Raw genomic sequence first — 18,544 nt, forward strand, 5'->3', positions numbered from 1 at the left:
ACTCTCCTCAGGGAGGGCTGTGGGGAGCGCGTATTGCGCGGGCTGCGCTCTGCGCATGCTCCGAGTTAACGGTCCGCGAAGGGGGCGCGGCCAGGGCAGTCCCGTCCTTCAGCGAGCCTCCTGCGCATGCGCTCTGACTGGCGGGCGGAAGCGGGCGGGCTGAGGCGCGGAGCTCCGCCCGCTGTCGGTGGCCGCCGCCGAGGCGGGAGGGGGGTGAGGCGGAGGAAGATGGCGGCAGCCGCGGTAGCGGCGGTGCGGGCCTGGTTCTGGAACGAGCGTTTCTGGCTGCCGCACAACGTGACGTGGGCCGACCTGGCCGGCGAGCCGGACGGCGGGCTGCAGTACCCGCGGGCGAGCCACGTCCTCTCCGCCTTCCCGCTGGCGCTCGGTATCTTCGCCGTGCGGCTGTTGTTCGAGAGGTGAGCGCGGGGCCGGGCCCCCTCCCGGAGCTCCGCGGCCCTCCGGCGGCGGCCGTTGCCCCCTCCGCGCTGCAGTGCGGTGCGGTGCGGTGCGAGCCCGCCGGGGTCTCTTAGCAACGTGCGGCGGAGCGGCGGCCGGGGCGGGCCGCGCGGTGCTGGGCCCGGCTCGGTTCGGCGCCCCTTCGGTTCGGCTCGGCGCGGTTCCGCTCGGCTCGACTCGGCTCTGAGTCCCGTTCTCCCCTGAGTGTAGGCCTCAGGCCTCCTTTCATCTCTCTACGTAGAGAGGGAACGCTGTTGGGGCCGTCCCGAGTGCTGTGTGTGTCACTGCGTGGGGAATCCCGCGCGGCCCTCTGCGCCTTTCTGTAGGGTCCTCCTGCGCCTTTCGGGGGCCTCAGCGCGCCTCTGTGTGGCCTCGGGACTCCCCTGTGCCGTGCTGTGGGCCCTGACAGCCCCTGCATGCTCAGGGGTTGCAGCACAATGTCAGGAGAACCCACCTTTATTTGCTATTGCCTGGATGTCAACCCTGTGTGTGTGACAGAGGGTGCTGGGCTGCTCTCTGCCTGTGATGTGCTTTCCCTGACAGTTCCTGGCTGAGGAATTCAGGCCTCCTCTGCTGGCTGCTGTGTTCCCCAATGCTCTGTGGGTCCCCGCAGTGCTGGAGGTGCGGTCGGACGTCGTCTGCCCACGGACAGGTGTGGTGTAGCATTTCTCACTCGGTTCAGCATCCATACCTATGTGTTACCTCTCCCCTGGGGCAGCACTTTCTGCTTTTTGCGATGGATATCTCTTGCAGCTGCATGTAGAGCAGGCTGTGTGGCTGACAGCAATGCTAATTAGGAAAGTGGCTTGGTTAAGAGAGCACTTAGGTGTTAGAAGCCAATTAAGACACCTCAGGTACCTATTTAATAGTTCATTAAAGGTTGAGTCAGTCCTACATTTACATTTCTGGATGTAATGAGTGAATGTGTTTCACTGTGTAAAGCATTAAAGCGACCATGAACTGAGTTGGTTTCATTTTTCAGGTTTTCTGTAGGAAGTGCTTTTTTTTTTTTTTTTTTTTTAACTTTCAGAGCTTAAACAAAAAAAGAGACTTGAGCAGAGCAAAAAGAGAGAACCGCAAATTAGAACATGGATAAGCAGAGTAGGGGAGAAATGGGAGCATCTTTTTTTTCCCCTGTCAATCTTTTTCACAGTACCTCAGAATGCTGCTCTCAGCTCAGACCAGTGCAGAGGACCTGGGAACACAGACACGTGGCAGAGCCAAAGCCCACCCCTGATGTCCACGGCTGCCAGCAGATGAGGAAAGGGATCTGGGAGGCAGAGCTGCCCCTGGCTGTTATGGAGGGTTAGGGGAGGTCTCCTGGCTGCCCCAGTCCTGGTTGGTTCAGGAAGTTTGGGGAGGAAATACGAGACTGTTTTCTCTGGTGAGGCAGGCAGAGGGGTACAGTGCATCCTGCTGCACCCAGTAAGACATTGTCCTGCTAGAGACTACTTTATCTTGGTAATGCTGTGCCCCGGCTTATGAAATTTCTTTTCCTGTGTTAATTCAGGGAAGATTCAGATGAGGAATTAAATGTTCTTCCTCTAGCAGTAGAACCTGGAAACCATGGCCTGGTTCCTGTGTGGGTTGCTTCCTTTCCTTTACCTCAGTGGTGGTATCCTGAAGTGAAAGCAGATTGTGAGAGCGAAATCCAGGGCTGCTCCTAGTATGTTTGTTTCAAAAGACTGTATGTTTCAAGAAATGCTCTCTTCTTCCTCCAGCTACTGCGAACATGTCATGATAGTTCAGATTTGTCTAATAACATCCCGTTGTGTGCATACCCCAACTGAGGCCTTGGGGGTGATTAAGGCTTCCTTAATACACAAGTGGCAATCAGACTCCATGACTCAGAACTCGAATTCTGCTCTCCTGCAGCTCTTACATTTTTCTTTTTCCCTTAATTTCTCTCTGTCCTCTGCAGGAGGTCTTCAGTGTGAGGAAGTGCTTTTGTTATGCTGACATAACGTTTCTGTGAGTAACGCTCCTGTAAATCAGCCTTTGCATCAGTGTTGGTAAAATATTCATTGGGCTGAGTGAGCATGGGAATTATGTGTGATGAAGAACTGAGCTCGCAGGGCAGGGAAAGGCCCTGGCTAAGCTGGAAGTGGGTTTTGGGGCAGGCAGGAGAAAGAAGGACTTCTGCTAACAAATGTGTCAAGTTAGAGTGATATTTCTTTTCTTTTTCCCCACTGTTCTTTTTGCTGTTGTTTTGCCTGACACATCTCATCCCACTGCAGGCACAAAAAGCCTCCCAGGTACTGGGGAAGATGTGGAGTCTGTCACTTGTAGAAGGTGACTGTAATTACACTGGAGCTCCTTTTTGCTTACAGTCACTCCAGCTCTGAAGAAGGATGTGTGGCTTGTGCTAAGTCTGGTGAAGAAAGAAAAGAAAAAAAGGGTTTTAGATGTTATTTTGTCAAATCTGTCTGGGAATTAGGGGCAGTTGTGGCGTGAGGTGAGCACTGAAACTGAGAGGTCGTGAAGAGATGAGCTCTCACTTTGGGTACATTGACTCCAGGATGCGCTTACTTTGTAAATCTTGAACTTAGGGAATTGTCTTCTTTTCAGAGCTGTAGGAGGGAGTTAGCAGAGAACCTGAAACTTCTAGAACGGAGGGTTCATGAGGTACAACGTGACTGGAAAGTGCTTGTTAGATGTGAGTCTCTGTGCTTGGAAACTGGTGCTGGTTTCAAAGTCTTAATAACTAGGGTGAAAATGTAGCTGGGTAGGTGTGACTTAGGCCAATAAACAAATATGGGTTCACAAAACAGCAATAAAAGCATTTACACAATGATAACTCCTGGCTGGGAGGGCGTGGCATGGTCTCGACCTTGGGAATAGCTCCTGCTGCAGATTTGTGTGGCATCATAAAATAATTAGGTAGGAGGGGACCTCTGGGTCGCATTGTCCAACCCCTTTCTTAGAGCAGGACCAGCCTTGGAATCAGCTCGAATTGCTTGTGGTGCTGTCCAGTTGTGAACATCCCCAAGAATGGGGATTCTGGAGGGAGAGGGGATTCTACAATTAGGGTGCATTTTCATGGTGGTCAGTGGGACCCTGGGGTGTGCTGCAGAGAGTGTGGTGAGCAGGGCAAGGGAGATTCCCTTCCCCTCTGCTCTGCCTTGGGGAGACCCCATCTGGAGGACTGGTCCCAGTGCTGGGCTCTCCAGCTCCAGGCAGACTGGAAACTGCTGGGAGAGGCCTGTGTAGGGTGTAGAGCTGTCAGAGAGGTGGTAGAGTCCTCTGGAGAGATCCAAACCCACCTGGGCACTTTCCTGTGCAACCTGCTGTGGTGAAGGTGCTTTGGGAGGGCTTTTGGGCGCTGCAGGAGGCCGGCTGTGGGCTGGAATTTACCCCCTGCTGCATGAAGCCATTGCTGGGTGAGAGGAGCAGCACTGCTACGCTGGGCTGCACTTCTTCAACAGTCAAGAGATCCTATTTCTGTGGCTCTAGCTCCATAACTGTGACTTTTCCTCTTTGCTTACGTTGATATCTGCTTGCCTCTGTGCGCCAAGAAATGTTGGTGTGTTTTTTTGCTTTGCTCTTTGATCACCTGCATGCTTGGCTGAGTCCCATGTGGTGCCTGTAGCTCTGCCTTGCTCTTTATTTTTTTCCTTTCCTGACTTCTGGACGCATTTGTATTTTCCCAGTGGAGGAAGCTTATAGTCTAGGGCAGTTTTGTGCAGATCTTCATTGTGGTTTTTTTTGTAATGAGTGGGTCCTGAAGTGAATTATTTCTGCTTATTTCTCTATCTTTTTTTTTTTTTTTTGAGGTGTTGCTGTTTCTTCTTTCCTTGATGCTTCAGGTTTTGAATTCCCAAATAATGCCACTTTTATGGATCACAGGAGCTTCCTTATTCATCCCCTCTCCTCTTTACCTGCTCTTAAACAAAAGCAGCTCTTTGTGGAGCTGTAAGCACTGTGTTCCAGAAAATGAAACAGAATTGTTTGACATCCGGTGAGCGCATGTGAGCTGCTCTGCTGTTGTTATGGTACATCCTGGAGGAAAGAGGAGCAAAGAGATGGGCACTTATAACATCATTAACATCACTTCTGGCTGGTGGACCAGATGGCAGAGGAAGCAGTGAGCCATCAAAGCAGGGAAGAGCCAAGCTGAAAGGAAATCAAGGAAATCATCCTTTCCTTTTTTCTTTTTTTTTTTTTTTTCTTTAGCTGTGGCTGTTGAAGCAAGCAGGACATATGAGAAACAGGGCAGGAACCCAGTGCCACGGCTGCTAATGCTTGGGGGTTATTTTCTAAAAGCAGCAGAGATCATTTAGGATTCGTTGTGAGCTGATCCATAATTTCTCAAGGGGAAAACCCTACAACCTGTGTCTGTTCTGTAGTGCACTCATAGATATTCCTAACTGCAGCACTGATGATGTGCTCCCAAGTATGGCTGCAGCTGGAATGCTTATAATAATGATTCTGTTGAATTTGAATCTCATCTTTTAAACACAAAGGGAAATGGCAGCAAATGTGATGGTTGGAAAAAGCAGCATTTTCTGCTTAATCACACTCTGAATCTTCTAAATGGAATACATATGTGTAATGAAGTTGCCTCTGGAACACTCTGTTTTGAAGCAAAGTAGATTTAATGATGCAAGTGTTGGGTCCTTTTCAAAATCGTTTTTGAGAAACAGGTTTTTGCATGCTCTCAAATTAATTGATTTTTTTTTCTTTTTTAATTTGCTATCCTTGAAAGCTGTTGCTCACCAACAGGAGAGAACACAATTCAGTAATGTGAATGTTTTGTCTCTTGACCAGGTGCAAAACCAGGTTTGTTTTCAGAGAGTCTGTGCCATAAAATGCACCAAGACCTCAGTCAGCCTCAGTCAGCTTTTGGGAAACATGCTTCATGCAGTATGAAATGTTGAGGTGTGGGTCTCAGCCTGACTTGGGATGCCTTCCCCATCTTGCCTAGGGAAGCAAGCCACTTATGCTTTTTTTTGGTTTTGTTTTCCTCTTAGGGGAAAATAAATCTGTGTTTGTGTCCTTTGAGAACTGGGTGACTCGAACTTCCTTTTTTTTTTTTTCTGAGCTATGTGATGCCAAGAAGCATTCTGGAAATAAGGTCTTTGATCTGTGGTGCTGCAGGGACTCTGGCAGCCCTTTGCAGAGGGATCGTGCCAGTGATCATTTATTATAATTATTTATTTATTAGTGGTGCAAGTCACGTGGGGAAGCACATCCTGATCCTGCAAGGAGAGGGCATTTGAACTGAAGTTTTCACTTTAGATGTGTTACAGTATGTGCTGCCTGCAGTTACCAGTTGGGTTAACTAAAGGTACGTGTTCCTTGGAGCAATGCGAGTGAAGATCTTCAGAAGCATTTTTGAGAGGTTTTGCAGTCTGTGAGAGGCTGGGGCTGTGACCTGGGTGAGGAAAACGTGCCTTGTTTTAATCCATCTCTTTGTGTTTCAGGTTTATTGCCAAGCCATGTGCCATAAACCTTGGCATACAAGACAGTGGAGCTCACAGAGCCCAGCCTAATGCGATTTTAGAGAAAGTGTTTACATCCATCACTAAGGTGAGTTGCACTGCTAGGAACAGAGACCTACAAAGTTGAGCAGGTGGATTTCTGTCTCCCGCTTCTGTTTTGAGAAACGTGTTCCATCCACAGTGCACTCATCCGTGTGTTCTTTATTTTCCATTGCCTCTGACACGTCTGTCTTGTAGGAAGGTAAATTCTCTTAATGGCTGATGTGTGCTTTTGCACACAGAAGAATCTTTTTTGAATCAAAATTGTCTTCTTTCAAAATAAGAGTTTTCTTCCTTTAGTTCCCTGCTTTTGTCCCAGCTGCTACTGCTGTAATGGGCAGTAATTGTTGGTTTACAAAAAAATTGCTTGGCATCTTTCACTTCCTATTGGAAAAGCACTGCTCTGCTGTGATCTGCTCCTCTGCTTTCATTGGCCATCTGGGGGAATGCTTTCCTCTTCCTGTGCCAAGTGGAAGTCACTTGCTCAAGTAAAAGCATTCAGTCCATGGAAGTGCGCCCTGACAAGTGGTGGGATGCTGAATGTTGGCAGCAGATATTGCTTTTATTCTACATTTCATGGCTTTTCTCTTGCTTGAGCTGGCAGTGCTCCTTCACTTTAGATTGACAGAGCTGCATGCTGTCTGTGCTTTTGGATATTGACAGTTAAATCAGCACAGGTGGTGGGATAGATTTTCATTAAAGATATTGGAATGGAAGGTTTTATGTTCTCATTTGGTGATGCTGATCTCCATTTTGAGCAGAGTGGAAAAAGCACTTGGTGAATGGAGGGGAAATTATAAAAGCCTCAGCAGAATTTACCTCATGGGAACAGTGAAGTTCAGGAGTACTTGGGATGAGACATGAACAGGGAGGCCCCTGTGATTTGATGCCATTTGCGGGGAGGACTTTTATGCAGGGGATATCCTCGAAATTAATGTTGAGGAAACCCATGGTGTTGCATGCTGTGCAATACTTATCTAGCTTCTATGAAAACAGAGCTTCGTATAACTATGCCAGTATGCTTGTGTGCTGTCAGATTTGGAGACTGGAAATGTAGGGTGGCACTGATGCAGAGGGAAGAGATTTCATTGCTGTCTGCAATGGGAGCTGTGTGCACTCTCCTTTGGGGCAGGTTCACCCTCAGATGTAGCAGCAGCCTGACCCTTTAAAGCCTGGAAAAGACAGAAGTCTGCTACGGGAAAGTCCTGGTTTCAGTACTGTAAATCAGATGACAGATTATCTTGTTTTTCAGTTCAACAATCTGGTGACTCTGTATTACATGAGCATTCTACATAGCTTTCTGGGTTTGTTTGTGACTTAAGTGGTAAAATGTGTTTATCATCATTCAGCTGTAAGAGCTCCCTGGCAGAGCTTGTTAAAAGGACACTGGTCTGAAACTAGCATGGCTTATCTCACCACTGAGCCATTGTAGAGGTAGTTACCAGGTTTTGTTCACTTTTTCTGCTCCTGTAAATCCAGTCGTTGTTCAAACAAGCAAACTGCTGGTAGAGTTTCCAGTGAGAGAACAGGGATGCATTCTTTATTGTGCAACTATTTCTGTTTTCAAGTTTAATTTTATTCATGCACTCTAAAAGTGGTAATGGAAATAATGCCATTTCTCTGATGCCTTTTTTGAATCTATAAACACCAGATGTGTTAAAACCAAATTCTTATTTTAAAGTTTCCATAAACCTCACAGTGAATACCATCCCTTCAGTGTATTCAGCTGTCATCTTCTTGAGTTCCAGACAGCCTGAGTTGATATGCAGGTTTTAACAGGTAGGACAGGGCATTTTAAAAGCTCCTCCTCCCGGACTAAGAAACAGAACTGCATTCTGCATAGTGATGTGCTGTCAAATGATGAAATAGATGAGGAAATGTTAAACCACAAGCATTCTGAGTACTTAATTAGTGGCTTTTGAAGGTTAAATATGAATGAATATGGCAACAGGTTCCTGCTTCTGGCACAGTCCTAGTGTTAGGGTTAATAGTGGACGTAGTGCCTTCATTGTGGGTTTTGTCATCTATGCATGGATCCTATTGTAGTGTACAGAGGATGTCGAACTGAAAGCAGGTTGAGAAGGAGGAGAACTTACGTTTGTTTCATTTTCCTTCAGTCTCCAGATGGAAAAAGGTTAGAAGGCTTGTCAAAGCAGCTAGACTGGGATGTTCGAAAGATCCAGCGCTGGTTTCGGCATCGGAGGAACCAGGACAAACCCACCACCATCACTAAATTTTGTGAGAGCATGTATGTTCGTGCAGGGGCTGGGATGTGCCTCCATCTGAGAGCTCCAGCTCTTTGTTCTCTCTTCTCACTGAAATTCTGGACAGCTGTTAACTTAAACTGGTGCCTGGGGGTTGGCTGGCGGGAGGGAAATTCTCCTGTAGGTGAGCAGAAGTGAGGAGAGCTTCTTAGAATCCAGCATTCTACAGTGTTTAGTATATGTGCATGAAAGCCCAGAACACTTGCACTGGAGTTATTCTTGGCAGTGATGTACAGCTTGTGAGAGTGAGCCATGGCCATAACGCAGACAGTGACACTTCAGTGTGCGTGTACACATTTGCATGTGCACAATTCAGTAATTACACTGAAGACAAGTTGGCTGTCTGCACAGTTGTGCTGTAGTATTATTCCCAGGCACAGTGACCTTATGGCTTACAGTGATGTATGTACTTCTACAGACACTTCCCGTATTTCTCTGCTTTTCCCTTCAGTTCATTCTTTTGTTCTTTGTTTCTTTCTTAGTGCTTGTAGTTCCCCTGTTAGTGCAGTAGCATCTGAGTGCTTTTTTCCTGACTTATTTCTTCTGTGCTGGTTTCTTTCCTTTCCAGTAATTTTCTTCATATTAATTCTTCCCCCAGTATGATTTTGCCTACTTAAAGCCACAAGGTAAGAAGGATAAATACATGTATTAGGATACCTTCTGGATGACAGCTACTTTTCTTGTTGTTATCTTGACATTGTATATTAAAGCATATGAATGTTGCATGCTCACTCTGAATTTGGCTGTCAATGCAAACGAGTGTGGTGTGAAAACCCTCAAATGGGTTTATCCTCACACAGAATGTTTACAAATGAAGGATTAACAATTAGTGGGTGAATGCTTTTCAGGTGTCAGAATTACTTTTTTCACAGTTGTTTCAGGTTTTGTTACAAATGTTAAACAGAAGCTATTTCTGGTTCATGTTTTGTATTTTGCTTCTTTTTCCAGGTGGAGATTTACGTTCTATTTAAGTATATTTCTTTATGGAATCAGGTTTCTCTGGACGGTGAGTTGATCTGGCACATCCCTCTGCACCCTCCCACCTGGTTTTTCTGTGTGTTGTGCCACTGAGTTAGCACTGCAGTGCTGAAATTTCAGGGCTTTGACTACAGTGACCCTTCTGTTCTCCCACCTAGCTTCAAACGAGGGGAATTTAGTGATAGTCACCTCCATGTACCCTTATTTGAGATCCTGGAGTTTTTATTTAAAGGCCACTTTGACAGTATGAGAAAGTTTCTAAACAAATCCGTCATTATGGAAATGCTAAAAGTTTGTTTGTTCTTTTACACCAGAATAGGACAGACCTGCTTTCTTGGTGTGGAGAGGTTTTGTTTTCTTCCCATAGGAATACGCATTTATCTCTGAGTCTTTATTATTAGAGCTGCCTACTTATTCTTTGAATTTCTGCTGCATTACAGTTTGCCTTTGGGTGCAGAATGATTATTTCAAATCATTATTATGTCTTACAGTAAATTTAGCTTGGAACAAAGGTAAAATTTCAGTGAACTGTTCAGTGTATTCGTTGATGCCTTAGATAATAGGGAATTAAAAAGACCAGCAGAATAATAAACTTGACTTTTCCCTCCAGGCACCCTGGTTTTGGGACACACGACAGTGCTGGTACAGCTACCCCTTTCAGGTAGGAGATAAAAACTTAGTAGATTCAAATCTCCAGGGCAGTTTCTTATTTCTGTTAATGACAGCAAGTTGTCATTGGGTAGTCTCAACTCTTTTTCATTCTGTGGATGCTACCCAGGCCTGGTAAGCTTCCCCATTAGTGAACAGTCATCCCCTTTTGAAGGGTCCAATTCTGGTTATGTAGGTTTGTCAACAGTAGTGTTTCCTCAGATAGAGTAGTCTCAACTCGTATTTATTTTGTGTTTTCTTCCTGCTGAGATTATAAAAAGTAACTTATTTGCAGTGTTGTTTTAATTATGCATCAAGTGTGATTGTAGAGAGGGCAACCAATGTAGTTCAGTGCCTGTTTTTCCCAATCCAGGAGGCTGCAGTGTAATTTGTAAACATTGAACTGTATTCAAAACCTGAGATTCTCCTGTCAAACACGCAAGGTTGCTTGTGTGACTAAGAGTGTAGGAAGGCGGCTGTTGCTTAAGCTTGTCTTAACCAAGCCTTAATTCTGGATCTTTTAACTCATGCCTCATCATTCTGAAGGAACACAGCGGGAGGGGAAGGAAGGAAAAAGGGGATTGTAATGTAAATTTTGAAGTAGTTTATCTTCTAACTGTGCTGTCTTTGTTTGTTTTCCAGCCTCTAACATCCAGGCTTTATTATTATTATATCTTGGAGCTGGCCTTCTATTGGTCTCTCATGTTTTCTCAGTTTACAGACATTAAACGGAAGGTGAGGTTAACCAGAATTGCACTGACTGCTTTACTGAATAGACCAGGCTAACAAAAGCTGTGAGCGTGCGTGGCCAGTAAAGCTGAAGCGTAGTAATAACTGAATTTTCTTCCTCATTCACACCTCTCTGTAGCCTACCTCCTTCTCTAATCATTATACAATCCTGGTGGAGGGGAGGAACGAGTTGCTGTGTGACCTGGTGTATCCTTGAGAGGCTTTTTTGTCTTCCAGGGGAAAGAACAGAATCACTCAATACCTCCTGATAAACAGTTAGCAAATGGTTGGGAAAAAAAAAAGAGAGATTTTAACTGTAAGGCTTTCAAGAGGACAGGAAAATAAAATGCTCCAAGCATTATCTTGCTGAACAGGATGAGAAAATGACAAACACTGAAGCAATAATACATGTTTTTTGAAATTAATTTTTTGTCTTGCTGTGGCAGAATGATGACTGGTCATGATTGCTGGAATCTAATTCTGTTGTGCTGCATTCTAGGATTTGGTTCTTTGTTACTGTTGGAAAACAGTTCATAGTAAATCATGGCTTATTGCTTCTGCTGTACAAACTGCAAAGTAACAAATTATCCTCATTCTTGCATCAGCTGTTGGAAAAAAAAAAAAAAGGTGTTTGTTTTTTCTGTACTGAAATATTAGCTCCAAGATGCAAAATATCTTGGAGCTGCAGAAAGGAAGTAAATAACAGCATCTGTGATACTGTTTACAATATTTAATTCCATATCCTTTGTGTTATACTCCCCATGGTAAGGTGCACTGATATAAAGTGTAAGTGTTGTACCCGGGGGACTGAACTAGAAAACAGCCCTGAATGTACGTGCATTGAAAAAAGTTCTTGAATGGAGCAGCCCAGCTCTTGCTGTTGGATTATCTTCTGTTCTGTGGCTGCTGTGCTCTGGCAGGCTTTTGCATGCTGACAGCGGTAACAGCAGCATACTTATAATTTGTGCCAAGAGCTGAAAAGACCAGCAGTGTGACTGTAAAACCAAAAAGAACCAAAAATAAGGGCCATATGTTAGTCCTGTCAATCCTTTCAGAGGATTCTGCAGCCATACTTGTCTTTGTCTTGAGCATTTGTGCCAAAGAGACTGTGCTGTGCCTGTGCATGCAGAGTTACAGCTTTACAGAAGCACATGTGCTGGGAGAGACCTTTCTGGAGCCTCCAGTGATGGTGGCTGATGTGTGATGAGCTGTGCTTTGTGTGAAGTGGAGTCCAAGTCTGAACTGAAGTCATCCCGTGACCTCAGTTGCTCAGTTTTGTCGTTCTGCTCCAAGCATATGTATTTGTTTGACAGCCAAAGGGTCTTAATTCATCTTTTTGTTTCTAGGACTTCCTGATCATGTTCGTTCATCATTTGGCTACAATTGGGCTCATTACGTTCTCTTATATGAACAATATGGTGCGTGTTGGAACACTGGTGCTGTGTCTCCATGATGCATCTGATTTCCTCTTAGAGGTGAGTTTCCTTTTCAGTCTTTCTGTACCTAATGCTGGGGTGCTCTCAGGGAAGCGAGCAGACTTCCCTATTTTTGCTGAGCAGCATTAAACATGCTGTAGTATCTGCATTGCTGATCCTGCTTTGTCAGCTTGTCCTCATAACTGCTGTAGTGCTGAGAATAATCCCTAAGTATTCCTAACTCCTTATAAGTATGATGTCTTGAGGATTTTGGAGCTCTACAGCCTGGTAATTATGTGAGTGCACAAAGGGAATAATATTCTCATGTTTCTCATCTCTTATAGGCTGCAAAGCTAGCCAATTATGCCAAGTACCAGCGTCTCTGTGATGCCTTCTTCATGCTCTTTGGTGTTGTGTTCATTGTCACACGCTTGGGCATTTATCCTTTCTGGTAAGCACCTTGAACTGTAAGATCTTGTTTGTCCTTCCAGTCCTTTAAAGAAAGCTTTTGTACTTCTTGCAAGCAGTGCAGACTGTCCCTCAGGGCACCCTGAAGTTGCAGACAACCCAAGTGCTGTTTGGAGCAGTGCTTTTAGACAGGAGTATGAAGAAACCTCTCAGCAGTCAGTAAGAGAGAGTGCGAGAAGTGACTGGAATCTTAACACACAGCTGGCCTCTCTTTCTCTTGCTGCAAAGTGATGACAGTGCTCATTAGTGGAGCACAGTCAGCTGCTATCTGAACAGCTCAGAGGACTGTTTGCTTCTCTTGACTTGAGAAGTTTTGGAAATAGTTACAGAAGAGGCATAATTTCTTGAAGTAAATTTAATTTCTGAGTATCTGGCTTAGTCATCAGTGCTGCTTTTGATTTCTCGTGATGTTTGTGTCCTGCCCTTGAGTCGTGACTGTTTAGAGCCTGAAATAGGTCTGAGGGTTCTTGGGAGGTACAACCCTGGCTAAACAGATTACAGCTAATTGTTCTATAATGAGGTTCTCTGCTGACCCAGTAGGTCAGACTCGGTGAGGTGGTCCTGGTAATGTTTTCCACCTTCTTTCTGTTGAAAGAGTGCACAGGAAAACTGTTTAGAGCTGATTATTACCATAATTATAGTATAATTGTTACCTTATTCCAGTATTTCTATTTTATTGAATGTATTTATTTCCTGAGCAACGGACAGCCTGCATTTCTATTCTTTTGGGGTACCCCAATGGTGGGCAGAAACAAAATTTGTTTTGGTATCGGAGTTGCAATTAAAGCTCTTCCTTGTTTGCCAGTGAATGCATCAAGGGAATCAAGATAGGAACGGTTTTAGTACTTAAGTCTCCAGAGTTTCTTTCCCTTGATAGATGAGATTGTTGTCATTGTTCTCCTTGCTGTTGTCTGTTGTGAGGTGATGCTCTTGCATCATGCTATTACTCAGCAGCCCTGTAAATCTTTAATGTATTTTCCACTGGCTGTAATGCAACTCCTCATCTTTACAGAGAAATCTGACAAGCTTGCTGTGGTATTGCAGACCTTATACGAGTTCATCTCACGTATATTCACTTCCCTAATTAGCAGTGTAAAGCACCAACAGACTTCTGGAGCTGCATACAATTCACTAATAAGCTGGCCACAAATTAGCTGTTCCTGTAGCTGCATTTTGGGGCCTTGGGTTCTTCTTTGACAAACTTGTTTCTCTTTTCCTGTGAAATGTTAAAAGCTATGCAAAACTAATGGTGCCTTTAAAGGTCTCTCCACGCATCTCTACTTCATGAAGTCTAAATTGTTTATTACATCACTTAAGTGTTGGCAATAACTTCCAGCGATGAGAACAGCAAAACAGTCCTGAAAGAAAGCAAAATGCTTCGTCTGTGAAGCAGTTTGTTGTCTTCCAGCTTGGCAGGAGGAATCTGTAGAATGAGGAGGGAAGGGAGGGAGGCCAACTGGGAATAAAATCCGCGTGATTTTTAAAAATGGGTGAAAGATGAATGTGCTAACAGTTGTTTTAGTGACCAGAGCAGTTTGACATCACTTCCTGTAAAGTTATTATAAACTCTGTTGAGAAGGAAATTGGCAGCAGATCTGTATGTGTAACCAAACTGCATAACATTCACATCTTCTCCTGTTTGTTGCTCAGTTTCAGTGTTTCTAATTGGCTTTAGTCTGTTTCCTAACTCTGGCGAGAGATCAGATGCATCACCGCTCTGACAGGAGCAAAGCAACAGCTGCTTAAGTGAGATGCAAACTGCTGTGCATCTGGCCAGTCATCTCGATGGAGAGCTGGAAGCCATACTGCCAGCACAGCCAATCTGTAATGTGTTTCTGGATCTCTTAGGATTTTGAATACAACCCTATTCGAAAGCTGGGAACTGATCGGTCCCTATCCTTCCTGGTGGCTGTTCAATGGCCTTTTGGTAACCCTGCAGATCCTACATGTCATCTGGTCCTATCTCATCGTTCGCACTGCCTACAAGGCCCTCGTGCGGGGAAAGGTAAGGTGCTGGGGGCTGGTTTGGGTCCCCTTTTCCACAAGCTCTGTGAAGGAATTATGAGAAACTGGGCCATAAACAAGGGCTGGTGCTAGTTCTCAAGGTAATTGCATCACGACTGCTTTGTAGAGCAGTTGGTTCCTTTTTTTTTTTTTAACTCTGGTTGCTCTGCAAACCAGATCTACCAAATACATTCAGAGGCAGGGATGCCTCCCTCTTTGTTCTGTTCATGCAAGGAAACTCCACCATTTTCCAGTACACTGAGATATGATGATGACTGATTCGTTACATGCTTTCCTTGGAGTTCAAGGTGGTAGAAGGCTCACTTTCAAATAATCATTTAGGATGTCTTTTAGCTCCTAGCTTTCCAATATCTGCTGATTCTTGGGTTACGCTGAGAATTACGCATCTTCCCTTCTAGCAGTGAACGGCTTCTGGCTGCCAGTGGGAGCCAGGCATTGAGCTACAGAAGCAAAAGATTCTCAGAAGTACTGGGGAGCAAGCTGGTTGTCACTGGGCTAATGGGGTACAGTCTAGCTCTAGTCCTAAGTATTCCGATTTTAGTCGGGGGGGGGGGGGGGGTTATGGGCAGGGAGGGTTGAGACTCCAGCAGCTGATAAATGGCAGATGTTATCCTAAGAGCAAACAGTGCTGATGTTTGGCTGTAGCCGAAGTTGCCAGGCTTAAAAGCTGCACTTCAACTGGAGGTGTGAGACAGGGCAAGCAGCCTAGGAACTGATTTGACACCCAGCCAGCCACTTCAGAAGCCACTTCCTTTGCATCTACCAGAGCGCAACAGATGGTTTGCTAGCACAAATGTCTTTTTTGTCATCTATCTGATATCTTGATCTGAGTTTCTCTCACAGCTATACTTTGTGTTTGACTTCTTAGCTGCCCACACATGAAATGTAACCTTGAAATACATATCTGTTTGTGGCAGTGTTTGTCAGGGGAGAATGTATTTTAGAGCATGCACATGAGTTTGTCATCTGTTCCCCACAACTGCTACTGCGAGGCTCTTATTTTCTATGCAGCTGTTCCTACAGCTGAGGTCTGTGTCTTTTCCCTTTCCTTGCTTTTCTCCTGTCCAGGTGACCTAGCCAGAGAAGGGACTCTGAGCTTTGTCTTCTTCACTCTTTTTTCACTCCTTTTCCTCTGTGCCAGATTGGAGCTGGACAGTTTCATCCTTTGCATGTAAGTGTGATCTGTACTTCTGTTTCTACCCTGTTTCTAGGCTGAGGGGAAACATAAAGCTCTGGTCCTGGGGCTTCAGCTGGATGGTGCCTTCTCTTAAAATGTTTGTTTCCCTGGCTGATGCAGTGCTGGCCCTGATCCAGTTTTAAAATGCAGATTCTCCAAAGGTCTGAGCAGTGTCCTGTGGCTTGTTCTGATGTCTTCACCTGTATGATTTGTAGGCTTACAAAGACTCTGATGTTTATGTCTGTAGTGCTCATTAACACTCTGCTGAGTGAAAAAGGACAGCAGAAAAGCAATCCTTTTTGTGAAAAGGATTACAACAGTTATGGGAAGAACATTGAGAGATCTCTGCTTCCTTCCAGTGACCCTTTGAACTTCCAGTATAGGAAGAGAGTAGGGAAGGGTACCAGAAGTTCTGGCTACAGACAAAAGCAAGTACATCCAGCAGGCCCATCAAAACCCATCCCGGAGATCATTAACTTTATCTGGCTTTCTACCACATCTTCCTTGGAGCTGAAACCTTCCCATTAGGTGCTGCTTGAAAGCCAGAACCCAGGCACAGAACAGGCAGAGCAGGATCAAATCCTGAAGCACCTGAAAGCAATCTCCCCACAAAGTGGTTGCACATGAGGTGAATGAGGAGCGTTAGCTGCAGACAAAAGTATGGAGAGCCTGCCCTAGGGGAGCTATTCGTGTATCCAGATGGCACTGGTGAGTTTATGGCTCTGGAGCCCAGCCAGCCACCAACGTGCTTATTTGCAGTTGGGGCTGGGCTTATGGTCCCTTTTGTGTCCTGGTGCACTGCGCTTCCATGGCACTCCCACAGCAGGTAGCAGTGATGTGTACCAGAGCTGTGCCTTAGTGTTGTTCCAAAGGTTCAAAACCCCACATACAAACGGCATTGGCTGACTTTGTAGTCACCTTATAGCCAAAGCCATAACCATAGGGCAGTTCCCCATACGGTGGAGATGCTTCTTCAGCTCCTGGGCTGGTGTTAGGTCGTTGTCTCTGTTCTGCAGCCTGCTGCTCGACTGTGCTGCTCCTCGTAAATGAGTTCTCACAGATGAATGACAAGCAGTGAAAATGGGAGGCACTTTGTGCAAACAGTAATGTGATAAATATAGCTGGTTAATTTTTAAAATATCAAAGGCAGTCCCTGCAGGACAAAGTGTTCTTTCCAGAACTGATAGATATGTATTTTGTCATTGTATTTGCTGATTATTATGGTGTGAGAAGAATTGTTGTTATTGAAAACAAATTTATCTGGAAAAGCAGCCTTTAACCAGTCTAGAATGCAACTCTTGGAAGACAAAAGCAAGCCAAGATCTCTGGCATCCTCTGATGCGGTGAGCATGAAGTGTGGTGCCTCACAGTGTACAGTGCTTGGAAAACAGAGCTCCTAATTCCCAGCTGTCTTTTTCTAGATCTGTCTTGTGTTCTGCATGTGATGACTGGCTCTTTAAGCTCTAAGTTAATAAGGGTGGAGTACAGAAGGCAGCTGTCACTGGGGCTGGTTAATCCCTTCAATACAACCTTCTGCTGTAACTTTGTGTGAATTTACCAACTTCTCCCCTTTCCACTACCAAATCTCACTTGGATTGTTCAGGTATCCAAAGATGACCGCAGCGATGTAGAAAGCAGCTCTGAGGAGGAGGATGTGACATCCAACAGCACAAAAGGAGTTTTCAGCACTTCGAGCAATGGCTCCAACCGCATTAACGGCCACGTGGCCGGCGGGCAGTGGACAGAGGAGGAATAAGGCCCTGGGTTGGCCTTGAGCAAACACGAACTTGTCTCTGAATATTTAGATGTGTTGAACTCTGCATTCCCAAGTGATTTTTTTAATCAAGATACCCCTTCCCCAGAAACCTCCAGCAAATCTGAAACGGGCACAATCCAGACCAGTCAAAGGCTTGGCATGACAGAAGGGAGAAAGCCAATTACTAGGGCAAAAAAGCAAGCTGCAGATTTCACTTTAAGCCATTTTGTACTTCAATCTTAGCCCCATCAACGTTTGCAGAGGTATCTTTGTATGTGACAGACTGGTTTGGACTGGGATCAACTCAAGATGGAACGAGTTTGGGCTCAGCTGTCCCCTGACCATGGTTGGTGAATGCACTGCCAGTGATGACGGCTCATTCAACGCGGGGTCAGCATCGTCTCCTTGGTGCACTTCATAAGCTGCTCAGAGCATGGGGAGTGCCTGGTTTTGTGCTTCCCGTGTACAGGCTGCAGCAGACTCATCCCTCTATGCTACAGCCAAGCTCTGTGTTGCATTGTGCTCCAACTTCTCTGGGGTGCTCTGTGCTAAGGAGGCTATAGCTTGTTAACTCTGCTCTCAGGAGGGACCAGGCCAGCGTTTGCTGCCTCTTCTGGTGCTGAAAGCCCCTCTGAAGCCTCAGTGACAGCCGTCTGAAACAGGGGAGGGGATTCCTTATTGCCCCTAAGACAAGTATCACAATATGTACCTTTTAAATCTTTTTTTTTTTTTTTTTTCCTTTTGCAAGTTGTGGTTTTGAAGACATTTCTAGATCTACTGGATGCAGATGGCTGAGCGAGGGACTTGAGGGCAGACCAATGCTGGGGGCTGTTCTCAGCTTTCCACATAATAAGGGGTTTCAGTCCTCCTCAGCTGTATTTCAGGACAGATGTTAGAATGGTGCTGCTCTCATTCTGCAATTGTGGAGGAAATCACTGGGCTGGAAAAGCAGCCACACTGTGGGCTCTGCTTCTTTTTTCACTCGATGGTACTTGGGGGCAATGGAGGACCTGCATGTCAGTCACGAGCAGAATTTTGGAAATTTCTTGAGTTGCTACCATTTTATACTGTTGTTTACTCTTATCTCGATTAAAAAACAAAACAAAAAAACCAACAACAACAACAACAAAAAAGCACTTCAGAAC

General features: G+C 45.3%; 1 protein-coding gene across 5 annotated transcripts; it reads left to right on the forward strand.

Moving 5' to 3' along the window:
* The first annotated feature begins 117 nt into the window (after window positions 1-117).
* Window positions 118-18,350, forward strand: CERS5 (ceramide synthase 5). Of its 5 annotated transcripts, XM_046904977.1 has the most exons (12): window positions 300-1,111; window positions 2,381-2,430; window positions 4,233-5,746; window positions 5,883-5,988; window positions 8,057-8,187; window positions 9,152-9,209; window positions 9,792-9,842; window positions 10,472-10,564; window positions 11,905-12,033; window positions 12,318-12,424; window positions 14,290-14,446; window positions 17,247-18,350. In XM_046904977.1, coding segments are annotated over exons 5-12 (750 nt in total). In that variant the 5' UTR covers window positions 300-1,111; window positions 2,381-2,430; window positions 4,233-5,746; window positions 5,883-5,988; window positions 8,057-8,185; the 3' UTR covers window positions 17,400-18,350. The 5 variants fall into 5 exon arrangements, 4 of the variants coding, with proteins under 4 accessions (XP_424486.2, XP_046760933.1, XP_046760934.1 ...); XR_213943.5 differs by lacking the exons at window positions 2,381-2,430; window positions 4,233-5,746 and adding an exon at window positions 15,535-15,637 and having other exon boundaries at window positions 118-419; window positions 17,247-17,263; XM_424486.7 differs by lacking the exons at window positions 2,381-2,430; window positions 4,233-5,746 and having other exon boundaries at window positions 118-419.
* The last annotated feature ends 194 nt before the right edge of the window (window positions 18,351-18,544 follow it).

The sequence above is a fragment of the Gallus gallus genome, chromosome 34 (genome assembly GCF_016699485.2).
Source record: "Gallus gallus isolate bGalGal1 chromosome 34, bGalGal1.mat.broiler.GRCg7b, whole genome shotgun sequence".
NCBI lineage: Eukaryota > Metazoa > Chordata > Aves > Galliformes > Phasianidae > Gallus > Gallus gallus.

Excerpts from the sequence above, each read along its gene's own strand:
- CERS5 (XM_424486.7), top strand. The coding sequence starts at position 127 with ATGCGCTCTGACTGGCGGGCGGAAGCGGGCGGGCTGAGGCGCGGAGCT. Across the intron at positions 8,188-9,151 it reads ACTAAATTTTGTGAGAGCAT|GTGGAGATTTACGTTCTATT; the intron begins GTATGTTCGTGC and ends TTCTTTTTCCAG. Across the intron at positions 9,210-9,791 it reads GAATCAGGTTTCTCTGGACG|GCACCCTGGTTTTGGGACAC; the intron begins GTGAGTTGATCT and ends TTTTCCCTCCAG.